We start from the raw sequence: 23,133 nt of genomic DNA, 5'->3' as shown, positions 1-23,133 counted from the left end.
GAAAAGTGATGGATAATGAAAATAATAAGCAAAATGTATAAGGAAACTAATATAACAAACAGTAGTTGTACATGAAAACAGACAGACAACAAGAATTGTATAAACATGAGGACTTATTTGTTTATGGATATACTATGGACAAATAAATGAAAATGAATAACAATATACAAAATGGAAGAAAATAATGCGATAAAATTATATGTGACATAAAAAACCAGAAGGAGGAAGGAGGGAAGTCAGCTCTGAAGAACAAGTACAAATGTAAAACGTAATACAATATGTGTATATGGAGTATCTAATTGAAAAACTAATAAAGATTATTTAAAACAAAACAAAATAGTGGTCTTTCCGCTGCCACACATTTCCCTTCCTTGCAATTCATCTCTTTCCCAAGTAACATACTCCGACTTTGCTCCTGTATCCCACCATTTCTATGGAACGGGAGACAACCAGGGGAGGTATTCTAAGGAAGTTTCCCCACCCCTGGATAGGGATACTGAAGTACTCTGCGCTCTCCCCCCAAAATACAATTGCCACCCCCCCAATTGTGCCTTAACCTTAACATGGTGGAATCATGTGTCCCAAATAACATTGCTGTATACACATTGGCTACCAATTCAAGCCACGGGCCGGATTTAGAAGGCGTTTGGGCTGGATCCGACCCGCTGGCTTTAGTTTGCCTACCCATGATTTAACCCTTGCCAACATCTGGATTGCTGTAGAAATTCTCTTGCAACCAAAACAGTGGCCTCATTACTGGACAGGAGTATCTTTTAGGAACAAAACCAGTCATCCAATGATCTGTAATATACTCACTCCCCATAAAGTTTACTAGAGACGGACAGATCTGTCCATTTAAGTTTCTTTTGGTTTTTCATTTTCCATTCTCCACATTTCCAAATCACTTTGCATTATTATTATTATTATTATTATTATTATTATTATTATTATTATTATTACTATTATTAAAAGTCCTCATGAAAATTCATCAGCATTTCAGTTTTCAGGTTTGTGAGCAATTTTGCCTAATAGACATGTTTCTGGAACATGTAATACACTTTCATGTGCTGCTTGCCTTGATATAGGCATTCACACGCACGCTTTGCAGAAATGCAAAATTCGCATGCATCATTTGGACACATTGATTGGCTGGAGAACCGCACTGCAAAATTTGGCGAAGTGCAAATGTCAAAAGGTGGTGATGTTTCGGCGTACATATTACTGTTTCAAGAAAGTGCAAATTAAGTAGGTTAACCTTCAAATGCAAACTGGATTTAATTTCTCTCGTATCCCTACTCAGCCCGCACAGTGTTACTCAGTACAGCTCATGCTTTGGGCTTCTAACACCTGAACGGGGGGATAATAGCACTGGCAGCCTTGTCCTCCAAAAATCTGCCTACACTGACTCATCGTTTTTATAATTTGGCATTAACTAGCCGAATGTTGTTGAAGTGTGTATTTCAGGGATGAATATTTCAACTGCCCTGGGATTCTTACATTCTCTACCCTCTCCTCTTCTTGGACTCAGCTACACTCATCAATTATAACATTATAAATGTGTTATAAAAATGTCACACCAGACGGCGCTATAGAGCAGAAATCTGAAGTCAACGATCATTTCCATTGTGAGCTTTTATAGCGTTTCTTTTCATAGTGGTTTTCTTTTTTATAGCTGTGTAGATCCAGCCCTTGACTGAACACTCTACACAGAAAAAATGCAACAATGCCTAACATCCAAGGCTGGGCATGGAACCTGATATGAAACAGCAATTTATTTTCTTAATTCATTCATCTCCCATCCCTTAAGCCTACTCCTCACAACACTGTTGATTCCAATCTATTCTGGCTGATCGACAGCTCGATTTCCTTGAAGCTTTCGCTGGGAACAAAATTGACCCTTAAGAAAAAAGGTGTGTTTGTGTTACCTTCTCGCCATCTTTGCCTACTTCTCCAGGCTCGCCTTTATAACCCGTATGCCCCTAAAAATAAAACCAGAGTAATCAGTATCCTATTACTGTAGACATGTAGTTTGTTTGGGTCAAAAAGGTGCACACACAGTTTTTAGAAAACCAAACTGTATTCAGTACAGTGGTATCTCTGGATGTGAACGGGATCCGTTCTGGAGCCCTGTTTGCATCCTGAAGCAAATGCAACCCGCGTCTGCTCATGCACCGGTCATGATTCGCCACTTCCGCGCATGCGTGTGATGCCATTTAGAGCATCTGCGCATGCGTGAGTGGCAAAACCTGGAAGTAACGCGCTCCATTACTTCCGGGTCACTGCAGAGCACAACCCGAAAATGCTTAACCCGAAACTACTTCAACCCAAGGTATGACTGCATATTCACTGAGAAACATTTCACAGAGTAATAGTGAGTATATGTTGTGTCAGGGAACAGCCAGCAATAAATCACACACATTAAGCAGTGGGGGAGGAAGCCACTCAGTCACCTGGGGCGGTGCACCCAGGGGTGGGGCTAGCTGCCCATAGGGGCAGAGTGAGGGCGGGACAAGCCACCCATAGGGGCAGGGCGTACCACGGGGCCTCCGGAGTCTGCCTGCCTCCTCCCACTCAGCCGCCCTACAACTGGGGGGAAGGCAGTGGGCGGACTGTTTGGGCAGCACAGAGCCTGCGGGCGCCCAAGCCAACGCATCTCTCCCAGGAGAGGTGCGTGGCTCGGGCGCGCTGCAGGCCCCACAGTGAGTGCTGCCCGGCATTTTGTCACCCCCCTCAGTGGTGACACCCAGGTCGGCCCACATTCGCCACAACCCACAATAAAGTTAACTCTTTATTAGAACGAACAAGGCCTGTTCAAGGGTGCCAGGCCTAATGAGCACAGCAACTCTTCTCAGTAAGTCTTGCCTCTATGAGGCAGTTGTGGGGGCTGAGGGCCCCTACCTTCCTATAGCTTAAGGTTACCAGATTTTTTTCAATGAATCCAGGGACACTTTTCAACTTCAATGGGTTTTGTCAGGGGACTGATTTGTAAATCCAGGGACTGTACCCGGGAAACGGGGACATCTGGTAACCTTACTATAGATGCCCAAGTCTCCTCCTCTTCTCGGTCCTTCCCAAGCAATCAGAGACTATGCTGGAATGGCTGTTTCTGCTCCTCCCTCTTCATACCTCTCCTGGTCCTGGGAGACCAGGGAGAAGGGGAGCTTGTTGCAGCAGGAGGGGGAGACTCCCTGGCCTCTTCACCAGCCTGACTCATCTTTGCCTGGTGGCCTCCCTCCTCTCCTGCTTCCGCCTTTGCTTCTGGACTTCTTTCTGCCACAGACTCTCCCAGCTCACTAAGCCCTGTTATCTCTTCAGCTTCCAACCCCTCCTCCTCCCAGTCTGCTCCCTCTTCTCCCTCTGACCATTCATCACTGTCCTACCACCAATCCCTGAGCTTTGAGCCTTCGTCCCTTGGGGGTTCCCCGGATGGTGCCACCCCCATCCCTCTGTGTCCAGCCTGTCTGCGACATCTCGGCACGCCATGAAAACATTTTTATTTTTCAGCAAGTATTTCTGGAGCATTAATTATATCCAGTTGCTTACAAGATACTCTGATGTTCATTTCCCCATTTCGTTCTGTTCTAAACCGCTTAGAAATTTATGGTTACATGTAATTCATGTATAATTTAAATTAGTAAATTAATCATTTCTGCACAGATACAGTCTGTACAAACCCAATCGGGGGGAAAGCCCAGTGCTTGGGAAACAAATAATTGGGTCCCTCTACCTGGGTGTTTCGAATCCCTGCGATGGGGTGAGCTCCCGTTGCTCGGTCCCTGCTCCTGCCAACCTAGCAGTTCGAAAGCACGTCAAAGTGCAAGTAGATATATAGGTACCGCTCCGGCGGGAAGGTAAACGGCGTTTCCGTGTGCTGTTCTGGTTTGCCAGAAGTGGCTTAAGCATGCTGGCCACATGACCCAGAAGCTGTCTGTGGACAAACGCTGGCTCCCTCGGTCTATAGAGTGAGATGAGCGCCGCAACCCCAGAGTCGGCCACGACTGGACCTAATGGTCAGGGGTCCCTTTAACTTTACCTGGGTGTTGTCTACACACTGACTAGCACAGACTCTCCAGGGCCTCAGACATTCCAAATTTGGAGATGCTAGGAATTCAATCTGGGATCTTCTGCATGTGAAACAGATGCTCTGCCACTGAGCTATGGCTCTTTCTCAACAAAAGCTTGCCCCGCCTTTTTCTCAAAACCTCCACACAAGGAGAATCCACAGCGGAATTCAATGTTACACTAAGGTGATCATTTCATCATTTTTGCTTGCTGGACAGAACAATCTCCCATCTCCTCCTACTGTGTGCTGATCTTAGGGCTCTCCTGACACTCCCAGAACAGATTTGGTGGAGAGGAGAGAGGGGCAGTGCTTTTTTCCTTTCCCCCCTAAAACAAATGTTTAGGGGTACTCTTATTTTGACTCAAGAAAATCACCATTTTATAGTTCATATCGGGGGGAGATAAAGACAGTGGTACCTCTGGTTGCGAACTTAATTCGTTTCGGAGGTCCGTTATTAACTGGAAACTGTTCTTAACCTGAGGTACCACTTTAGGTAATGGGGCCTCCCGCTGCCGCTGCGCCGCCGGCACATGATTTCTGTTCCCATCCTGAGGTAAAGTTCTTAACCCGAGGTACTACTTCTGGGTTAGCAGAATCTGTCACCCGAAGTGTTTGTAACCTGTGGTGTTTGTAACCCGAGGTACCACTGTACAGTAAATGGACAAAAGTACAAAGACTCACAAAATGTTTAGGGGTATGCGTACCCCTGCATAACCCCAGAAAAAAAGCACCGGAGGGGGTTAAAGGTCCATTGCACTAGTGGGACTCTGTCTATGGCTACACAAACAAAACATTGCATTGTACATTCAATGCACCTGAGATCTTGCGTTTCTCCTACCCAGGTCTGGTGGCCATCTGTCATGGATGCTTCAGCTGAGACCCCTGAGCAACTAGATCAGTGGTTCTCAACCTGTGGGTCCCCAGATGTTGTTGGACTACAACTCCCATCATCCCTGACCACTGGTCATGCTGCTTAGGAATGATGGGAGTTGTAGTCCAACAACATCTGGGGACCCACAGGTTGAGAACTAGATGATCGTTAGGGTCCTTTCCAACTCTACAATTCTGATTCAGTTTGGACCTGTTGAATATTCTATACCCCCCAAGAGCACTTTCCTACAAACTAATTTAATTCCAGAGATCAAAGCTCATTGCAGATTGATACTGCATCATCTCACCACCTGCCATGGATGCACTTGGTCCTAGAGATATCCCCACCTCCTTAATGATGTTGTGGGTGGGCATACGCTAAGATCACCACTGGCACTTGCTTCTACATTCACCTTCTGGGAGGGGAAAGTGTGGATAACCAAATTAAGGGGAGGGTTTTCAAATGTATGTTGTTACATCACCCACCCTTATAGACAACAGGATCTAGAATCCATCTAGATTGCAAGCAGCGTGTTGAAGATGAGCATGTGTGATTCTGTATCTAGGAAACCTACTTATCTGGGCTGCAGATGGGTTATGCAGCTTGTGTTTCTCTTTACATTACGTCAGGCAATGGCTACTCTAAGTTCACCAAAGAGCATTCCTCACCTTGAATCCTGGTATCCCTGGTGGTCCTGGAGGGCCAGGTGGACAGACAGCTGGACACTGTACTCAAAACAAATGGGAAATATAATATAAATATAACACACAACCAGATTCAACCAGAACAAAAATAATTAATCCACGAGAGGAGAAGGCAGTGATATTAACAAGCCTGGAAATTTCTGTTACTGTGTTTCATGGACAATATTCAACTCTTAGATTGCTGGTGGTTAAGGGAAATTCAGGATTTGGTGAAACTGGTTAAGCCGATTGCTTATTACAACATTTCAGCAATTTGTTTGTTTTTTAAATAAAACAACAAGAAGTCTGCATTTCTTTGTTACAAGAGTCACAATGCATCAAATAGCAGTTTTGCACAATGTGGGGATGTTACATCCAACTAAGGTTTACTCAGAGTAAACCCACTGAAATTAATGGGCCTAAGTTCTTTTCATCGATACCAATGGGATTACTTGAAGTAGGACTAGCACTGGTTACAGCCCACTGTCTCCATTTTTCTACTGAGCGAAATTAAATGTGTTTTTTTTAAAAAAAGAAATACAATGGACGAATAAAGTGTAAGGAACTGTACAAAAGCAGGAGAAAGGCTGTGCCATGCCTTTAGCTGTAAAATGGGTCAAGGCAGAGGTTTCCTGCGAGGAACCACTGTTGTGGCTGTTTCTGAGCAACAGGGATTTGCTCTTCCTGGGAAACACCAGGGAATGCAGTTCTGTAATACAGTCATACCTCATGTTATGTTTGCTTCATGTTACGTTCCTTCAGGATACGTCCTGTGGCGACCCGGAAGTACCATAAAGGGTTACTTCTGGGTTTCGCCACTTGCGCATGCGCAGACATGCAAAATGACGTCACGCACATGCGCAGAAGCGGCAAATCGCAACCCATGTGTGCGCAGATGCGCCGCTGCAGGTTGCGCTCTTTTCATGTTGCGAACGGGCCTCCGGAATGGATCCCGTTCGCAACCAGAGGTACCACTGTAATAATAATAGATTATTATTAAATCCTACCCTAACTCACTATGATGGGATGCGGGTGGCGCTGTGGGTTAAACCACAGAGCCTAGGACTTGCTGATCAGAAGGTCGGCGGTTCGAATCCTTGTGATGGGGTGAGCTCCCGTTGCTCGGTCCCTGCTCCTGCCAACCTAGCAGCTCGAAAGCACGTCAAAGTGCAAGTAGATAAATAGGTACTGTTCCGGCGGGAAGGTAAACGGCGTTTCCGTGCGCTGCTCTGGTTCGCCAGAAGCGGCTTTGTCATGGTGGCCACATGATCCGGAAGCTGTACGCCGGCTCCCTTGGCCAATAAAGTGAGATGAGTGCTGCAACCCCAGAGTCAGCCACGACTGAACCTAATGGTCAGGGGTCCCTTTACCTTTAACTCACTATGGCTTCTAAGAACAGTAGCTTGGGGCAGCTTTGGCCAGCCTGGTGTCCTTCAAATGTGGTTGGACTACAACTCCCATCAGCCCCTGCCAGCTGCAGTTCAACACATCTAGAGGGTACCAGGTTGGTGAAGCCTTGTGTCCTGGGATACCTCAAAAAGTAAAGTCCTTTCCCCTCCCCCTCTTGCCCCCAGCCATGGTCTTCTTCCGCCTCAACTTATCTTAGTTCAGAGTCAATGCAAATTGGGAGAGAGATGTTAATGGTAGTTTCTTTACAAATCCACGGGACTTAAAGCAAGATATTTTCCTTGGTATTTCACCCCTTCAGAAAAAATAATAATAATGTCATTTCACAGCAAGGTTGTAATTTTCTATTAGCTTCTATAGGATGCTCTTTTGAAAATGGAAAAGAAGGGAGGGGAACGCTGTCATTTCCCATCCAACCTCTAAAAAGGTTTTCCAATAAGGCGGTTCAAGGAAATTATTAGCTTCTCCTTGAGGACTCCAATTAGAAAATGAAGGGAACTGTCATAACAACAGATGCGGAGCGCTGAAATGTCGCTTCGCCGACTCGCGTTAATGTCATGTTTGTTTCAACGCAAAGAATCAAGACTTTCTTGTGCGTGCTCAAAGCCCACAGAACAAGCAGCTGCCCTGCCCATGGAAACAAGGTGCTGTTGTCAACCGCGGACCAAATTTGACCATTCCTATTTCAAAGGCATGAACAAAAGCAATGATTTAAACGAAGAGGAAGAAGATGCTTGTGATTTGATGAAGCTGTCGGCACCAGTTGTGCAGAACCAGTGCTCACCACCAGGGCATTCTTTGTGCATTTATTTATATGCCACTACATCACAAGTATTTGTCAAAGCTGTTTACAAAGGTTAATTAAAAAAAAGAACATGCAATAAAAGCGCAAGGACTTTTAATAGCTTGCATGGAGAAACAGAAAGGTTTTCTGCAGGCATTTAAAAATTGGCATCACTCAATTGTAATTCTTATTTTTTTTACAATTAGGGATTGTAAACAAACAAACAAACAAAACCACCCTGAAAGTCATTTCCAAAGAGAATAAAACAGAATTATCAGTAAAAAGCAGTAAAACATTCAAAGGATTGTCTACACAAAAATCTTTTTAGCAGGCGCCAAAAAGCATACAGTGAATGCGCCTGCCTGGTGTCAACAGGCAGGGAATTCCAGAGTGTAAGTTCTGTCACACTAAAAGATATAGAGCTTAAGCATTTGTGCAGTTGGAAAATAACTCAGACAGTTTGATAGGTGTGTAAAAGGAAACAGTACCTGAAGGTCTCCATTGCCGTCGGGCATAACTCCAGGAATACCCTGCAACAAAGAGTGTGGGTTTTAAAAATGTCGCCAATACATACCAAGGGTAACAAAGAATATATTTGAATTCAGACAGGCTGCAAGCCGCTTTTATTGTGTTCCGTTTGAGTGTCTAATCAGCTCTGAACAATTTTTATTTGGAAGATTCAAGAGCTGGAAATAATAAAAACTGCATCTTATTTATTTATATCCTGCCTTTCTCCCAGTCGGGACCCAAGATAGCTCTCAGCACAAATGAAAAATAACATTATTATTATTATTATTATTATTATTATTATTATTATTATTATTATTATAAAAACCAGCACTGAAACCCCTAAAAATGATGGAAAGGAAACAATATACAACACCCAATCTCAGAAGACTTTCACAACAGCCAGTTGATGGCCAAAACTGCCAGTGAAAAAAGGCAGGGGGGGGCAATCTAGCCTTCCATGGGAGGTATTTCCACAATCTTGGAGCAGCCACCAAGAAGGCCCTGCCTCAGGTCCTCACCAAACGTACCTGTGGAATAGGACCAAGCGATATATGGTTTTCAACATTGTGATGTATCACTAGCTAAACATCACAATGTCTGAAATAAGGACGGAGCTCGGTAGAGGCGATGTCTGGCTTCACGGTTTTCCCCACATTGTGATTTTTGCATAGCGCACACGCACACACGCATGATTCGTGATATATTGCCAGGTCAAAAATTATGAAACCAATATCACCATATGGACTGAGAGCCAGTGTGGTGTAGTGGTTAAGAGCGGTAGACTTGTAATCTGGTGAACCGGGTTTGCTTCCCCGCTCCTCCACAAGCAGCTGCTGGGTGACCTTGGACCAGTCACACTTCTCTGAAGTCTCTCAGCCCCACTCACCTCACAGAGTGTTTGTTGTGGGGCAGGAAGGGAAAGGAGAATGTTAGCCGCTTTGAGACACCTTCGGGTCGTGATAAAGCGGGGTATCAAATCCAAATTCTTCTTCAAACCGCTTTTGGACAATACAGGATATTGATACATCACTCAGCCCTACCATGGGGGTGGCAGGACTGAGAGAATGGTGTCCTCAGAAGATCTCAAAGCCTGGGCAGGCTCATAGAGGGAGATGCATTCCTTCAGAGAGCTTGGACCCAAGCTATAAGGGCTTTGTAGGTCATAACCATGTCTCCGAATTGTGACCAGACTCGCAGTCAGCGCAGCTGTAGCTAACCAAGCGTTTCTGTTCTTCCTGTAACCAGAGAACTGGCCACTGCAGCTTTGACCCACTGAAATTTCCAAACGTTTTTCGAAGGAAGTCCCAGTTAGAGTAATAGTAATCCAAATGGGGTATAAGTTGTCAGGAGCTTGTCCTACTCTCGAGTAGGACCCTGGCAGAGACACATGCCTGACTGGCATGTTCTCTCCCTCCTGGTCGATTGTTCGGGAGCTTCAAAAGCTTTCTTCTGCCCGAACATCACAGCGCCCAATGCTAATAATAATAATAATAATAATAATAATAATAATAATAATAATAATAATAATTTATTTATACCCCGACCATCTGGCTGGGTCCCCCCAGCCACTCTGGGCGGCTTCCAACAAAACACTAAAATTCAATAACCTATCAAACATTAAAAGCTTCCCTAAACAGGGCTGACAACAGACATCGGCACACTTAGGGATCCGCAGAGTTTCGCAACTTGCGTGACAGACCTCAGCAACTGAGCATTTTGGCTAATCTACTTTCTTTACATATATACACACATGGAGCACTGCAACATGGCTCCCTCTCTCTCTAGCATCAGACAGCAAAGAGAGAAAAAGAACAAAGGACAATAGTCCCACTTCACGGAACACAGTAACACAAACATCCTGTCTCCGTCACTTCCCACTTTGTGGAGTCAAAACATACACCGTCATGTGAAAGACCAAAATCCCATGACTGCAGCCATGGAGCAGGAATTCTAACACATAAGTAAGGCGGTGTATTATCGTGGCACGTCAGACATCTCCAGGAATGGGCCATTTTACTCACTGCCCTGCTCAGCAGGCTAATGCAATCCAGCCCATAGTCAACTCATCTGAAGTCAGTCTAAGCACACCAGATCTTACTACGCTGCAAGAAAAAATAATGGCTCCAAAAGACAAGTCACATGCTACGAGGAGTGCTTGACCTTTCAAATAAGTGCCACATTTTTCCGTGTATAACATCGTCTGTCCTCTCGCCGACAGAAGCCGCCAATCGCCCGCCCAATTGCCACAGCGACAGCCAATCAACTCCAGCACTTGCCGCAGCCACCAATAACACACCCAATAGCCGCTGACAATCGCCGGCTCACAGCAGGAACCAATCAAACATCTTGTCCCCCCTTTAGGACTATCCATGTATAAGACGACCCCCACTTTTTAGCATAACTTTTAAAGAAAAAAAACTAGTCTTATACACAGAAAGGTACAGTACTTTTTCACCTCGCCCGAAGCACTGGGCAATCTGTGTCTCCATTCCATTATTGCGTTAGTATTCACTGAACAGCACTAATGTGCATTGAAGTGCATTACAATTTTTCATCGGCTGTCAGCAGCAAAAGCTATCGCTTTCCTGAACATAACGCTATTGCTAAAGAACGGGAATCCCTTGTGGGTTCCCCTGAAAGGATACAGTGATGGGCAGCTGAGCCGGCAATTTTCCCCAAGTGCAATAGCAGGATCTGAAAAAAATAATAATCTAAACTTACTGGGGGTCCTGGGGGTCCCGGTGGTCCAGCAAAACCAGGAAGTCCAGCTGGTCCCTAAACAGAATGAGAAATAGCAAAGGTTTCAGTGCAGGTACAGCCTATTTATATTTGGGGAGAGATGATTTCCAGCTTGCAGATCTGGGAGAAGATTTTGAAGAATTGGAGGTTAGACATAAAGGCATCCCAAATTTATGAAATCCCATCAACATGCAAATTGTGGGTAGCTTCCATGGCACTCAATAAATCTTAAAAAGGTTTCTGTTTCTTGAAAATGAGGAGAGGATTTGTCCTGCAAAACCTGGGGGAATGGATTAGCAATGATTTTATGACACAGTGCAAAGAATGCGCACTGTGGTGGGTTTCAAACAAGCCAGCAGTTACCAAATAAGATCTATTTAAATTAATGCACCTAGGTTAGTCAGGCCCATAGATTGCAATGGGTCTACTCTGAGTAGGGCTAATATTGGAGACAACCCAATACATGGAACACAGGTAAAGGCTGCCTGTACAGATGTACAAGTCTTTGGGCTTTGCCTGATTTGCACATCTCAACCATTGGTTACACAGCCAATGTTGAATGCACAAACACTCCTTATATAGTCCATTTTCCTGGTGCAGAATTTATACGACCTGTTCACATCGTAACTGTCCCCCACCCTGCCCAGATTATATGCTTAGTTTATTTTGCGGTTCCCAAATACCGGAAAATAGGAGAAGGAGGGGGTCAATTTTCGTCACCTTCCCCTTTGTGGCAGGACACAGACTGGGTCTCCCAAGGATCCAAAATGTGCTGAACGCCTCCGCAGGTATAAAAATCACCCCACAAGTCTTCCACAATTTGGAAGGTGATGGAAAAAAGAGATAAAAAAGAGGGGGAAGAGCTAGCATGTTCACCTGCACTAGGCCCCCTGACATTTTTGCAGCCTCCAACTAATGCATCCCAGCAGCGCAAGGATTTCTATTTGCACGACGGGAATTTATTCCTTCTCCTCCCCCCACTGTGTTCACCCCACATGCTTCCCAAATCTGCTCCAGAGGGTTGGGGGGGGGGGAGACCCCATAACAGATTTAGTGGAGGGGGGTGGAGAGGGGGCAAAATCCTGTGGCACCATCAGAAATCCTTGCGCTGATATGTTTTACTTGGTGATATTTTGCACACATCCCCCTATTTGGATTATCTGAATGAAGATCTTGTTGCATTCTGTGTCTGTTTACTCAAGCACACTGATGCTCCAAAGCCACTCTTGCAGTGGAAATGTTGCCGGGGACTTAATATTTGCTCTCCCGGTCTCTCCGGGCTTTTCTGATGCAGCAGCTTCGCACAGCCAATCCCAACAACAATTTGGGCAGGCAAACAGTTTGATCTCCCTGCTGTGACTGTTATGTGAGGCCAAACGAGGTGGATGCCGTAAAGGTGAAAGCGCAGCCAGGCTGGGAAAGGATCACATGGGAGCCAGAAGAAAAACAGAAGAGAACAGGATACTAGCGGCAGGAAGTCTTGCACAGTCAAGCTCACTGAGTGGAAGAGGACTCCAGGAGCAGGGGAGTTAATGGCCAAGACGGGGGACAAAACAAAACATTTTTCAGAGGCCAAGTGCCATGCTCCATCCCTAAAGCAGGGATCGCCAGCTTTTGCAGCAGGGCATATTTGCAAACTGGAGAAACTGCTGTGTGCAAACAGATTATGAAAAACAAGATAAAACATCAAACATTTTTTAAAAACTTCCCTAAACAGGGCTGCCTTCAGATGTCTTCGAAAAGTCAGATAGTTGTTTATTTCCTTGACATCTGATGGGAGGGCGTTCCACAGGGCGGGTGCCACCACCGAGAAGGCCCTCTGCCTGGTTCCCTGCAACCTCACTTTTCGCAGGGAGGGAACCGCCAGATGGCCCTCGGAGCTGGACCTCAGTGTCTGGGTTGGACGATAGAGGTGGAGACGCTCCTTCAGGTATACTGGACCAAGGCCGTTAAGGGCTTTAAAGGTCAGCAGTAACACTTTGAATTGTGCTCGGAAACCTACTGGGAGCCAATGTAGGTCTTTCAGGACCAGTGTTATATGGTCTCAGTGACCACTCCCTGTCACCAGTCTAGCTGCTGCATTCTGGATTAATTGTAGTTTCCGGGTCACCTTCAAAGGTAGCTTCCTTCAAGCTTCTTTTCTGGGTGGGATGGTGGGGAACCTGGCAAGTACTGCGGAAGGTCTCTGTGGTCATGTGTGTGCCCATGGACACCTCCCTGGAGAACTCTGCTTTACGGCATTCTGAGTGCCGCTGAGTTATCGTTAAATAAGGTGGTTAGCTGTAAAGAAGGGGAATTATAGGAGGGCAGCTTATTCCTTGGGTACCCAAAGGCATCCCAGCTCCGCACTGGGCCATCGTCATGCAAAGGAAGCTTCAAGCAAGGTTGATGCTGCAACCCTGCAGTCTTCTCACCACAAACAAAAATTGCACAAACCACCTCTATGAATTGTTTTTTTGTGTGGCTGTTCCCTTCCAAGCAGTGCTGGGTTTAGGGCGGTTCCACAGTACAGGCCGCCGAGCCGAGGGAGCACAAAATAACAATAACAGAAAACCTACATTTATATGAGTACAGACTGAGAAGATCGATAAAAAGCCACTGTGCCAAAAGGAGTTATTGTGAAAATAAAAAAATATTTCCGGGGGAAGGGGACAAAGGTTGTGCTCACTCAGGATGCCAAATGACCAAAATCTGCCTCTGTTTCAAGAGCTGCTCCCTTCTCAGCCACGCTAAAAGGAGACGCAGCTGCCAAATTTTGAATCGATTCAGTACTTGGCTCTGAGAGGGTGCCATTACCGTATTTTTCGCTCTATAAGACGCACCAGACCACAAGATGCACCTAGTTTTTGGAGGAGGAAAACAAGAAAAAAATATTCTGAATCTCAGAAGCCAGAACAGCAAGAGGGATCGCTGCGCAGTGAAAGCAGCAATCCGTCTTGCTTTTCTGGCTTCTGGGATAGCTGTGCAGCCTCTATTCGCTCCATAAGACGCACACACATTTCCCCTTACTTTTTAGGAGGGAAAAAGTGAGTCTTATAGAGCAAAAAATACGGTATGCTGGCAGGCGTTGATTATAAAGGAAAGATTGCCACCTGGTTGTTTGGACATACAGTTGCAACACCTGAAAAACGCAGCGCTGAAAGGCAAGAGGTTTATCCCTTTGGGGCGCATCCTGGCATGGGAAACTTCAGAAGGAAGAGGAACTCACGGGTGGTCCTGGATATCCGTTTCCACCTGGGAGCCCACTGGGGCCTGGAGGTCCCTGCAAAAGAGAGAAAGCATGTTATATGAGCCAGAACCATAGGGCAGGAGCTCTGAACATCCAAGGTATTTGAATCATCTTGCGAAGCAGCTCTTCTTCCTTCCAATCCAATCGATCATTTATTGTGTTTGACTAAAAGCCATTACAAATTCAATTACGGATCCAGCGAGTCAATTAAAACCTGTTAAATATATATATATATCCAGAGATATACATCCATTTACAATAAGTAAAATTTATGAATCACCTGCACTGTCTACAGCGTTGTCTTTTATATAGCTAGCATGAATACTTTTAGCTGCTTTAGCAAATAGGGCTGTTCTGTATGGCACAACTGGATCACAATCAAATAGGGGTGCGGGTGGTGCTGTGGGTTAAACCACAGAGCCTAGGATTTGCCGATCAGAAGGTCGGCGGTTCGAATCCCCGTGACAGGGTGAGCTCCCGTTGCTCGGTCCCTGCTCCTGCCAGCCTAGCAGTTTGAAGGCACATCAAAGTGCAAGTAGATAAATAGGTACCGCTCTGGTGGGAAGGTAAACGGCGTTTCCGTGCACTGCTCTGGTTCACCAGAAGCAGCTTAGTCATGCTGGCCACATGACCCAGAAGCTATATACCGGCTCCCTCGGCCAGTAAAGCGAGATGAGCACCGCAACCCCAGAGTCGGCCACGACTGGACCTAATGGTCAGGGGTCCCCTTTACCTTTAGCTTTACCTTTACCCCACAAATACAGAGTCTTAAATGCCTTGGAACATTCTATGCCTTGCATCTAAAACTGCCTTGGAACATTAAATGCCTTGCATCTAAAAGTGATGCAGGCATTGTTTGAATATGGAGAGCTGTGAAGGCAGTTTTCAGGGAGGCAAAGGTAAGTATTGAGCTCTGGTGTGATTAGATTTCGGCAAATAGTACCAAGCCGGTCTTGCTTACCGGAGGCCCTGGAAGTCCTTTGCCCTGAAAGTGAGATCAAAATTACATTTTAAAAATAGAAGATTCATAAAAAAATAGACCTTGTTTGAAAACCCACTCTCTCCTCTCTTTTTCCTTCCCTTTATTCAAATATAAAATGTGCAGTTTTAAAACATTAGCAAACTATTTTGCCCCTTTCCTGCTAAGGGAATGGATGTTCTTACACGGATGTAAGAGGCTGTAAAATCAATGTGAGGAAATGTGAAAACTGATGCAGTGCACATGGTGGTTTTGTTAAGTATAATTGTTTAATGCACATTGAAATGGAAAATACAGTGGTGCCTCGCAAGACGAAAAGAATCCGTTCTGTGATTCTCTTCGTCTAGCGGTTTTTTCGTCTTGCGAAGCAAGCCCATTGACAGATTAGCAGATTAGCGCTATTAGCGGCTTTTAGAGGCTTATCTGCTGATCAGATCAGCATCTTAGCGGCTTAGAAAAGGGGGGGGAGGGAAAAAAACCAGCAGGAAGTTGCAAGACATTGTCGTCTTGCGAAGCAAGCCCATAGGAAATTCGTTTTGCGAAGCACCTCCAAAACGGAAAACTCTTTCGTCTAGCGAGTTTTCCGTCTTGCGAGGCATTCGTCTTGCGGGGCACCACTGTAACTCTATAATGTGCCTGCATGTATACTGTGAAGCATGGCATGGAAATTTCCACTGAAGCTGCAGAGAGCCTAACAGGATAATCATTAAGTGGGGCTGTATTTCTGCTGGCTCAGTCACAAGCCGAGAATCCCATAAGTCTATGCATATGCTTTGTTTTCCAGCTGCTGAAGAGAACGGACGTGCTAATCTCTCCAGTAAAACAGCCATAGGCTAAATGGAGGCTGTTTGAGGAGAGATATAGCTTTGATTTTTTAGCTCAGGATGCAAGATGCTAGAAATCTAAAAGGTTTATACCTATGCTGGGATCAGTATAAAGAAATAGGCAACTATCTGAATGTAACTTATTGTTGTTTGGAGTTAAAGTTCTGCAAGTAAAGTTTCTGAACCATATTTTTGGACTGGAGAATTTTTACTTCAAAGAAGAGTCCGTTTCTATCCAACAGCTCGCATAGGTGCAATATTAATAACCGCAATAGGTTTCTCACCCAATTGTGGTGAGTGCCCATAACTTCCCATCAGGAAGACCAAAGCAACTTATCCTTTGAGCCCAGTTAGACAAACACCCACCATCTATTAAATGAATATCTGAGGACCTTGCTGGCCTTGCTACATTTGAACATATGTCTTATAATTGTCAATATTATTCAGCTGTCTGCAGGACATTTGGGTGCCATATATCGACTTGTAGGTTTAAACTGAGATGGATATATTGATGGCTTTTGTATTATTATTGGGAGCCGGGGTTTTCTTTTTGCCTTTTCGCTTCTTTCTTTCGTTAAATTTGCTACAAAAATAAAGAAATGTCTGCAATTGCGCATGTTAGCTGTTTAATGGATAGGGCCAACTCTGACCAATGCAGGACGCACAGTTCCTTCTTCAGCTACAAAAACCAAAACCAAAACACATGTGGTCGTCCCCCCCGAAATGATCCAGGGTGACAGAACATCAGTTCACATCATGATGTCACATTAACAGTGGAGACAAAAGGCAATACTGTGAACTATTGGCACAATATCTTCACAGCTTTCCGCAGCGATGGCACAAGATTTATTAACAAAATGGGATTTTGCACCTTTATAACTTTTATGAGCTGGTCCAAATCCTTGCTGATTCCAATGGAAATAATATTCCTAATGACTTCGCCACCCCAGTAACTGTGGCCAAATGTACCCATCTGTTGGCGCCGGCTAATTTTCAGGCCCAGCAGACGTTGAGTTCGAAATTGAACACTGGACCAGATCTAGCATCTCCTCTCCCAGCTATTCTTGGACACACAAAGCTTCCTTGTGCTATGTAGTCTGGTACTATCTGCTATGACTTCCCATTTTTCAGCTCCTTTAAAAAGGAAGTGCTGGGACCACCTGGATCAGGGGACGACAAGGTTTACCTTGCCTGGGCCAGTTCACTCCAGCGGAGATCCCTCCTTAGGCCAGACTGCGCACGACCCCATGATTTCCGGCGTCTACACCTGCGCAGACGCAATTTCCATCGTCTGCGCAGACATGATTTCCAGTGCCACGAAAGCGAGTCCCCGTGCCGCGCTGATTTAGCACAGCTCGCAGGGACTCACCGAGTGGGTGGCTCGGTTCGGGGGCTGGTTAAACGACCCCCACTTGTGGCCCATGGGCCTTAGGTTGCCGACCCCTGACCTGGATGCAAAAAGTGTGTTCTGCCCCTTAGCTATGCCCTTGCCTTATTCCTGCGACTTCAGAAACAGCAGCACGAAGGATCCCCGTTGACATTGTACTACGCAGCAATGTGCGTGATGCACAACCTACTCCATACTTATATGCAAGAGATATAAAATTGTAGGTTAACTCACGGCTGGTCCAGCTGGCCCCGGAGGTCCTATGGCGCCCTGCCAGATTGAAACATTAAAATTAGCGCTGCACTGAATTTGGATTCCACTGTGAAAGTTGCCATTTAGGGACTGATGTCAAAATGATCACAGAAACACTGCATTCTGCTCTTTCATGAGCACCTCTTTGCAGCCATGGTTCCTCTAATTTTGTTTCATTTTTATTTGTTTGTTTTTGCATTTATATGCCACCTTTCTCTTCCAAGGAGGTCTCCTCCTCCCCATTTCATCTGCAAAACAACCCTGAAAGGCCAGTTAGGTTGAGAGGCGATGACTGGCCCAAGCTCACCCAGTGAGTTTCAGGGCTCAGTGGGGATCCTGACCCTGGTCTCTCCCAGGTCATAGTCCAACACTCTAACCATTACACAACACTGCTGCTCCTGCTTTGGGAGGTGGGGAAGTGGGAATTCATGCCCACTGCCCAACCATCTGAGAAGGTGCTCCCAGCCTTGTCAAATGGTGCTGAGCACTGGTGGTCACAAAACCAGTTCTACGTCGTGCATAATAACTCACAAGTGGTTGGTGCAGAAAGAGACTCATGTCGCCTTGCACAACTGAATGCACACCCCAGTTCAGTGTGAATGGGTGACCCTCTGGATGACAGCATTGCCCATTTGCACTAGATCGCTTTGAACTAGTAGTGCAAAAAACAACCCCCCCAACCTCTTCATGTTGATGCTTTTGGATGTATAGAGATGCAGGTATAGATCAACTGCAGGAAATAATAAATTACATATATGTTTGCCCTCCCCTCCCTTTCAACTCAGTAATAAGAAGTGATCAGGCTTGCTAAAAAACATTAAACAGAAAAATCAATTCCACCCATTGGCCTACTGAAAAACCTTTCTGACCAACGTCACAAATTCACACCAGGCAGAGTTGTAACTCTCCTCGTTTGCTTTATACCAAGGCAGAAGGTTCTCTCTGTTTTTTGAATATTTTTGAATTAGTTTTTCAACATAAACCCAATAAAGTGGTACCTCAGTTTCCGAACATAATCTGTTCTGAGTTCCAAAATGTTTGAAAATGGAAAGCTCAATACGAAAAATTAAACATGGAAGCCGCGTAGCATGTTCAACTTCTGAGATGCTTTCGAAAACCAAAGCATTTACTTCTGGGTTTACGGTGTTCGTAAACTGAAATGTTTGTCAATGGAAATGTTCGAAAACCAAGGTACCACTCTAATAGCCAAATTATAATAGTAACGATTAATTCCAAAATTATCAAAATTATCAAAATGTCAATCAACTTCCAATTAATGCATTTCAGTTAAATTGGCTCCCCGCATGGTGGACTGGGTGCAATTTCCGATCTTATATCACTGTGTTCCATAATCTTAATTAATATCAGTTACATTTCAGTTATAATAATAATCCCTTAGTCAACAGCTGCATAATTAATGGTTTCCATCCATGATGTTACAATATATAAATTTGTAAAGCTTCAAGTGAGGAACTCAAACTGTTATCTTTATTCTGCCCTGCATGTGAAAACTGTTATGTGCATGGAGGTCATGTGACTTGTGTGGCAGCACAACCCGGAACACGCATGTCCAAGTTTTGCGCTGGGGCATGTCAGAGGGTATGGTAGCACCATTCACATTGCAAGAAAGGAGATTCCAAATAAACATCAGGAAGAACTTTCTGACAGAAAGAGTTGTTCTGGTTGTGGACTCTCCTTCCTTGAGAGCCAGTGTGCTGTAGTGGTTAAGAGCAGTGGACTCGTAATCTGGTGAACCGGGTTTGCTTCCCCGCTCCTCCACATGCAGCTGCTGGGTGACCTTGGGCTAGTCACACTTCTCTGAAGTCTCTCAGCCTCACTCATCTCACAGAGGGTTTGTTGTGGGGGAGGAAGGGAAAGGAGAATGTTAGCTGCTTTGAGACTCCTTTGGGTAATGATAAAACGGGATATCAAATCCAAACTCTTCTTCTTCTTCTTCTCTTCTTCCTTGGAGGTTTTTAAGCAGAGGTGGGAGGGTCATCTGTCATGGATGCTTTAGCTGAGATTCCTGCATTGAAGGGAGTCGGACTACAATGACTCTTGCGTCATTGGGTCTTGGCAGATGAAAACTAACAGGCACAGGAGGAGTTCACCCCTCCTGCATGTCATTTGCAAAGCGCCTCCCCCTTTCCCACCATTGCTATAATATTGGCAAGCATGTCTCTGAACCCTGTTTGAGGATGTAAGTGCCTTTAAGCAGGGATTTGTCACAGCAACGTAAGGAGAGACAGCTAGATGGGCAAATGGCCCATCTAGTCCATCATCCTGTTCTCATAGTGGAAAATCGGGTGCTTGTGGGAGGCCGGCAAGCAGGATTCGAACACAAGAGCATTCCCCTTTCCTGCGGCTTCCAGTAACTGGTTTGTTGTTGTTTAGTCGTTTAGTCGTGTCCGACTCTTCGTGACCCCATGGACCAGAGCACGCCAGGCACTCCTGTCTTCCACTGCCTCCCGCAGTTTGGTCAAACTCATGCTGGTAGCTTCGAGAACACTGTCCAACCATCTCATAGAATCATAGAGTTGGAAGAGACCACAAGGGCCATCGAGTCCAACCCCCTGCCAAGCAGGAAACACCATCAGAGCACTCCTGACATATGGTTGTCAAGCCTCTGCTTAAAGACCTCCAAAGAAGGAGACTCCACCACTGTTGTCTCGTCCTCTGTCGTCCCCTTCTCCTTGTGCCCTCCATCTTTCCCAACATCAGGGTCTTTTCCAGGGAGTCTTCTCTTCTCATGAGGTGGCTGAAGTATTGGAACCTCAGCTTCATGATCTGTCCTTCCAGTGAGCACTCAGGGCTGATTTCCTTCAGAATGGATAGGTTTGATCTTCTTGCAGTCCACGGGACTCTCAAGAGTCTCCTCCAGCACCATACTTCAAGAGCATCCATTCTTTGGCAATCAGCCTTCTTTATGGTCCAGCTCTCACTTCCATACATCACTACTGGGAAAACCATAGCTTTAACTATACGGACCTATATTCCAGTAACTGGTACTGAGAAGCATTGCTGGCTATGACCGTGGAGGCAGAACAGAGATATCCTGTCGAAAGCTCTCTCCTCCATGAATTTGGCCTTTAAAAAAGGGACTTGGTTTACGAAAACATCTGAAAAGCTTGATTTGGAGTTCAAAAGGAAGGGCACCCTGGCATTCTGCATACCACACCAAAGCAGATTAGTAGGGTTTTTCCCCCCTTGTTAAATTTAAAGACAACCCTCTAATCAAATGGACAGCTTCTGAGAGCTCAAAAGCCTTAATTAATTCCATTTCCACCCCCTTAAGATCAGGCTGTAATCCCATCAAGATCAACTTTGTTTACAAATGCCAGCTTAGTTATAGATTTTTAAAAGCTCGGTTATTCACATTTTTTTGTTCCTGGACTACTTCCTGACAGATCCTAAACTAGTCTTTTACAGCGCTGGCTGCTTGGAAGGAAAGAGTGGATTGTTGTCCTTCTTAATGGCTGAAGAAATGGTGAGTTCTCAGGGAAAGCTTGGTAATTCTTACATCAAATCTGCTGCAGACCTCGCACAAATCCTGACCTGGAATCCCTTAAAATATGGAAAGTAATTCACACACTGGTTAGCTGTATGTGCAGTGGGTAATAGCAAAGTTGGGGGACCTGTGGACCTTTCCAGATATTGTTTAGCCTGGATAAAAGGAGACTGAGAGGAGAGACGATAGCCATCTTCAAATATCTAAAGGACTGTCACATGGAAGATGGCGCAACCTTGTCTTCTCTTGCTTTGGAGGGTAGGACTCAAACCAATGGCTTCAAGATGCAAGAAAGAAGATTCCGACTAAACATCAGGAAGAACTTTCTGACTGTAAGAGCTGTTCAACCATGGAACTGTCTCCCTTGGGAGATGGTGGACTTTCCTTCCTTAGAGGTTTTTAAGCAGAGGTTGGATGGCCATCTGTCATGGATGCTTTAGCTGAGATCCCTGCATTGCAGGGGGTTGGGCTAGATCAGGGTTTCTCAAACTTGGATCTCCAGCTGGTTTCGGACTACAGTTCCTATCATCCCTGACCACTGGTCTTGCTGGCTAGGGATGATGGGAGTTGTAGTCCAACAACAGCTGGAGACTTGAGGTTGGGAAACACTGGACTAGACGAATCTCAGGGTCCCTTCCAACTCTACGATTCTATTCTCCCATCAACCCCAGCCAGCACAACCAATGGTCAGGGATGTTGGGACTTGCAGAAGAACAACATCTAGAGGGTTGCACGTTCCTCACCCCCATTCTAGATAAACTATCCCAGGGGCAGGGGACCATTTTTATCCTGAGGGTCACATTCACTTCTGGGCAAACCATCTGAGAGCCACATGGCAGAGGTGGGTGGAGCCAGAGGCAGAATTGGGTGGAACAGTTAATTGCCAATTTCACCTTTTCTGAAGGAGAACCCAGCAACACCTAGAAGACCTCAGGTTTCCCATGCCTGGCAGGCAGATTAATATTGCCATTCCACTTTGGTCAATGAGCTTGCTTTTGCCCCAATGGTCCTTCAAGTTTTTAAAAGTTCTGGTACTTACTCTGTCCCCTGGTGGTCCTACTGGTCCAGGTGGGCCATCGGATCCCGTTAAACCCTGACGAAGAAACAGCAGAGAAAATATTAACGTTTTCATTTATGAGATTTCTTACCCATCCTTCACCACGAGGTCCAGAGGCAGGATACGACAACTGACAAAATTCAATATTAAAACCAGTCTTTAAAAGTTATAGCCAAGAGAACAGAGTGGGGTCCTTTTTTAAAAAAGAAAAGAGAATGACTATATTGAAGAACACACAGAGAGAGATTTTCCCCCATAATTTGAGCGCTGGGATGTGAGCAAAGCATGCTGGGAATTGCTCTCACTAATGAGGAGGGCGCAGGAAGGAATATTCAATACTTACATCCACTCCTGGAAGGCCAGGCAAGCCGGCATTCCCCGCTTTCCCAGGCTTCCCTGGTGCTCCTTTCGGCCCCTAAACCAGATTAAGAGGCAGGCACTGTTAATATAACAACCACAGAGATATAACAGGATAGCATGGCTTCAGCGTTGACACTTTCTCAAAGCGTGGACTCCGCAGCATATATAAGCGCGGAATTTCTTTCAAGTCTCGGAATTGGAATCCATGCTTGACTCACACCAGCAGGAAGGCTCCCCTCAGCGGAATTCTATCCCTGCAGCCTGCCTAATGAGTTGCTAAGTATTTCTCAAGGCTCTGAGCACTTCTCTGCTGTGGGATGTGGAAAAAGGGAAACGGCTTTGTGCTCCCCAGATATTTCTCTGCAGCCCCACAAGCTACAGCAGTGGTTCTCAAAGGGTGTGGTGTGCCACGTGGCTGGAGGTGGTGGCGAGCATGGCAGGAAGACCCAAGGGCAATCAATATGCCAAGGGCACTTCCCG

General features: G+C 45.5%; 1 protein-coding gene across 2 annotated transcripts in view; it reads right to left on the bottom strand.

Moving 5' to 3' along the window:
• The window catches only part of COL9A3 (collagen type IX alpha 3 chain), a 68,494-nt gene that overhangs the window by 30,445 nt on the left and 14,916 nt on the right, over positions 1-23,133 (bottom strand). For both annotated transcript variants that reach the window (XM_082226033.1, XM_082226034.1), the window contains exons 5-13: positions 22,637-22,708; positions 22,276-22,329; positions 17,711-17,746; positions 15,248-15,271; positions 14,266-14,319; positions 11,040-11,093; positions 8,297-8,338; positions 5,603-5,659; positions 1,926-1,979 (exon numbers count right to left, since the gene is read on the bottom strand). In XM_082226033.1, coding sequence (XP_082082159.1) covers positions 1,926-1,979; positions 5,603-5,659; positions 8,297-8,338; positions 11,040-11,093; positions 14,266-14,319; positions 15,248-15,271; positions 17,711-17,746; positions 22,276-22,329; positions 22,637-22,708 — 447 coding nt within the window. The remainder of the gene's footprint in view (positions 1-1,925; positions 1,980-5,602; positions 5,660-8,296; positions 8,339-11,039; positions 11,094-14,265; positions 14,320-15,247; positions 15,272-17,710; positions 17,747-22,275; positions 22,330-22,636; positions 22,709-23,133) is intronic.

This window comes from Podarcis vaucheri, assembly GCF_965113315.1.
Source record: "Podarcis vaucheri genome assembly, chromosome: 6".
Lineage (NCBI taxonomy): Eukaryota > Metazoa > Chordata > Lepidosauria > Squamata > Lacertidae > Podarcis > Podarcis vaucheri.
Note: the sequence above shows the minus strand (reverse complement) of the source record. Positions and strands in the feature narration are given on the sequence as shown.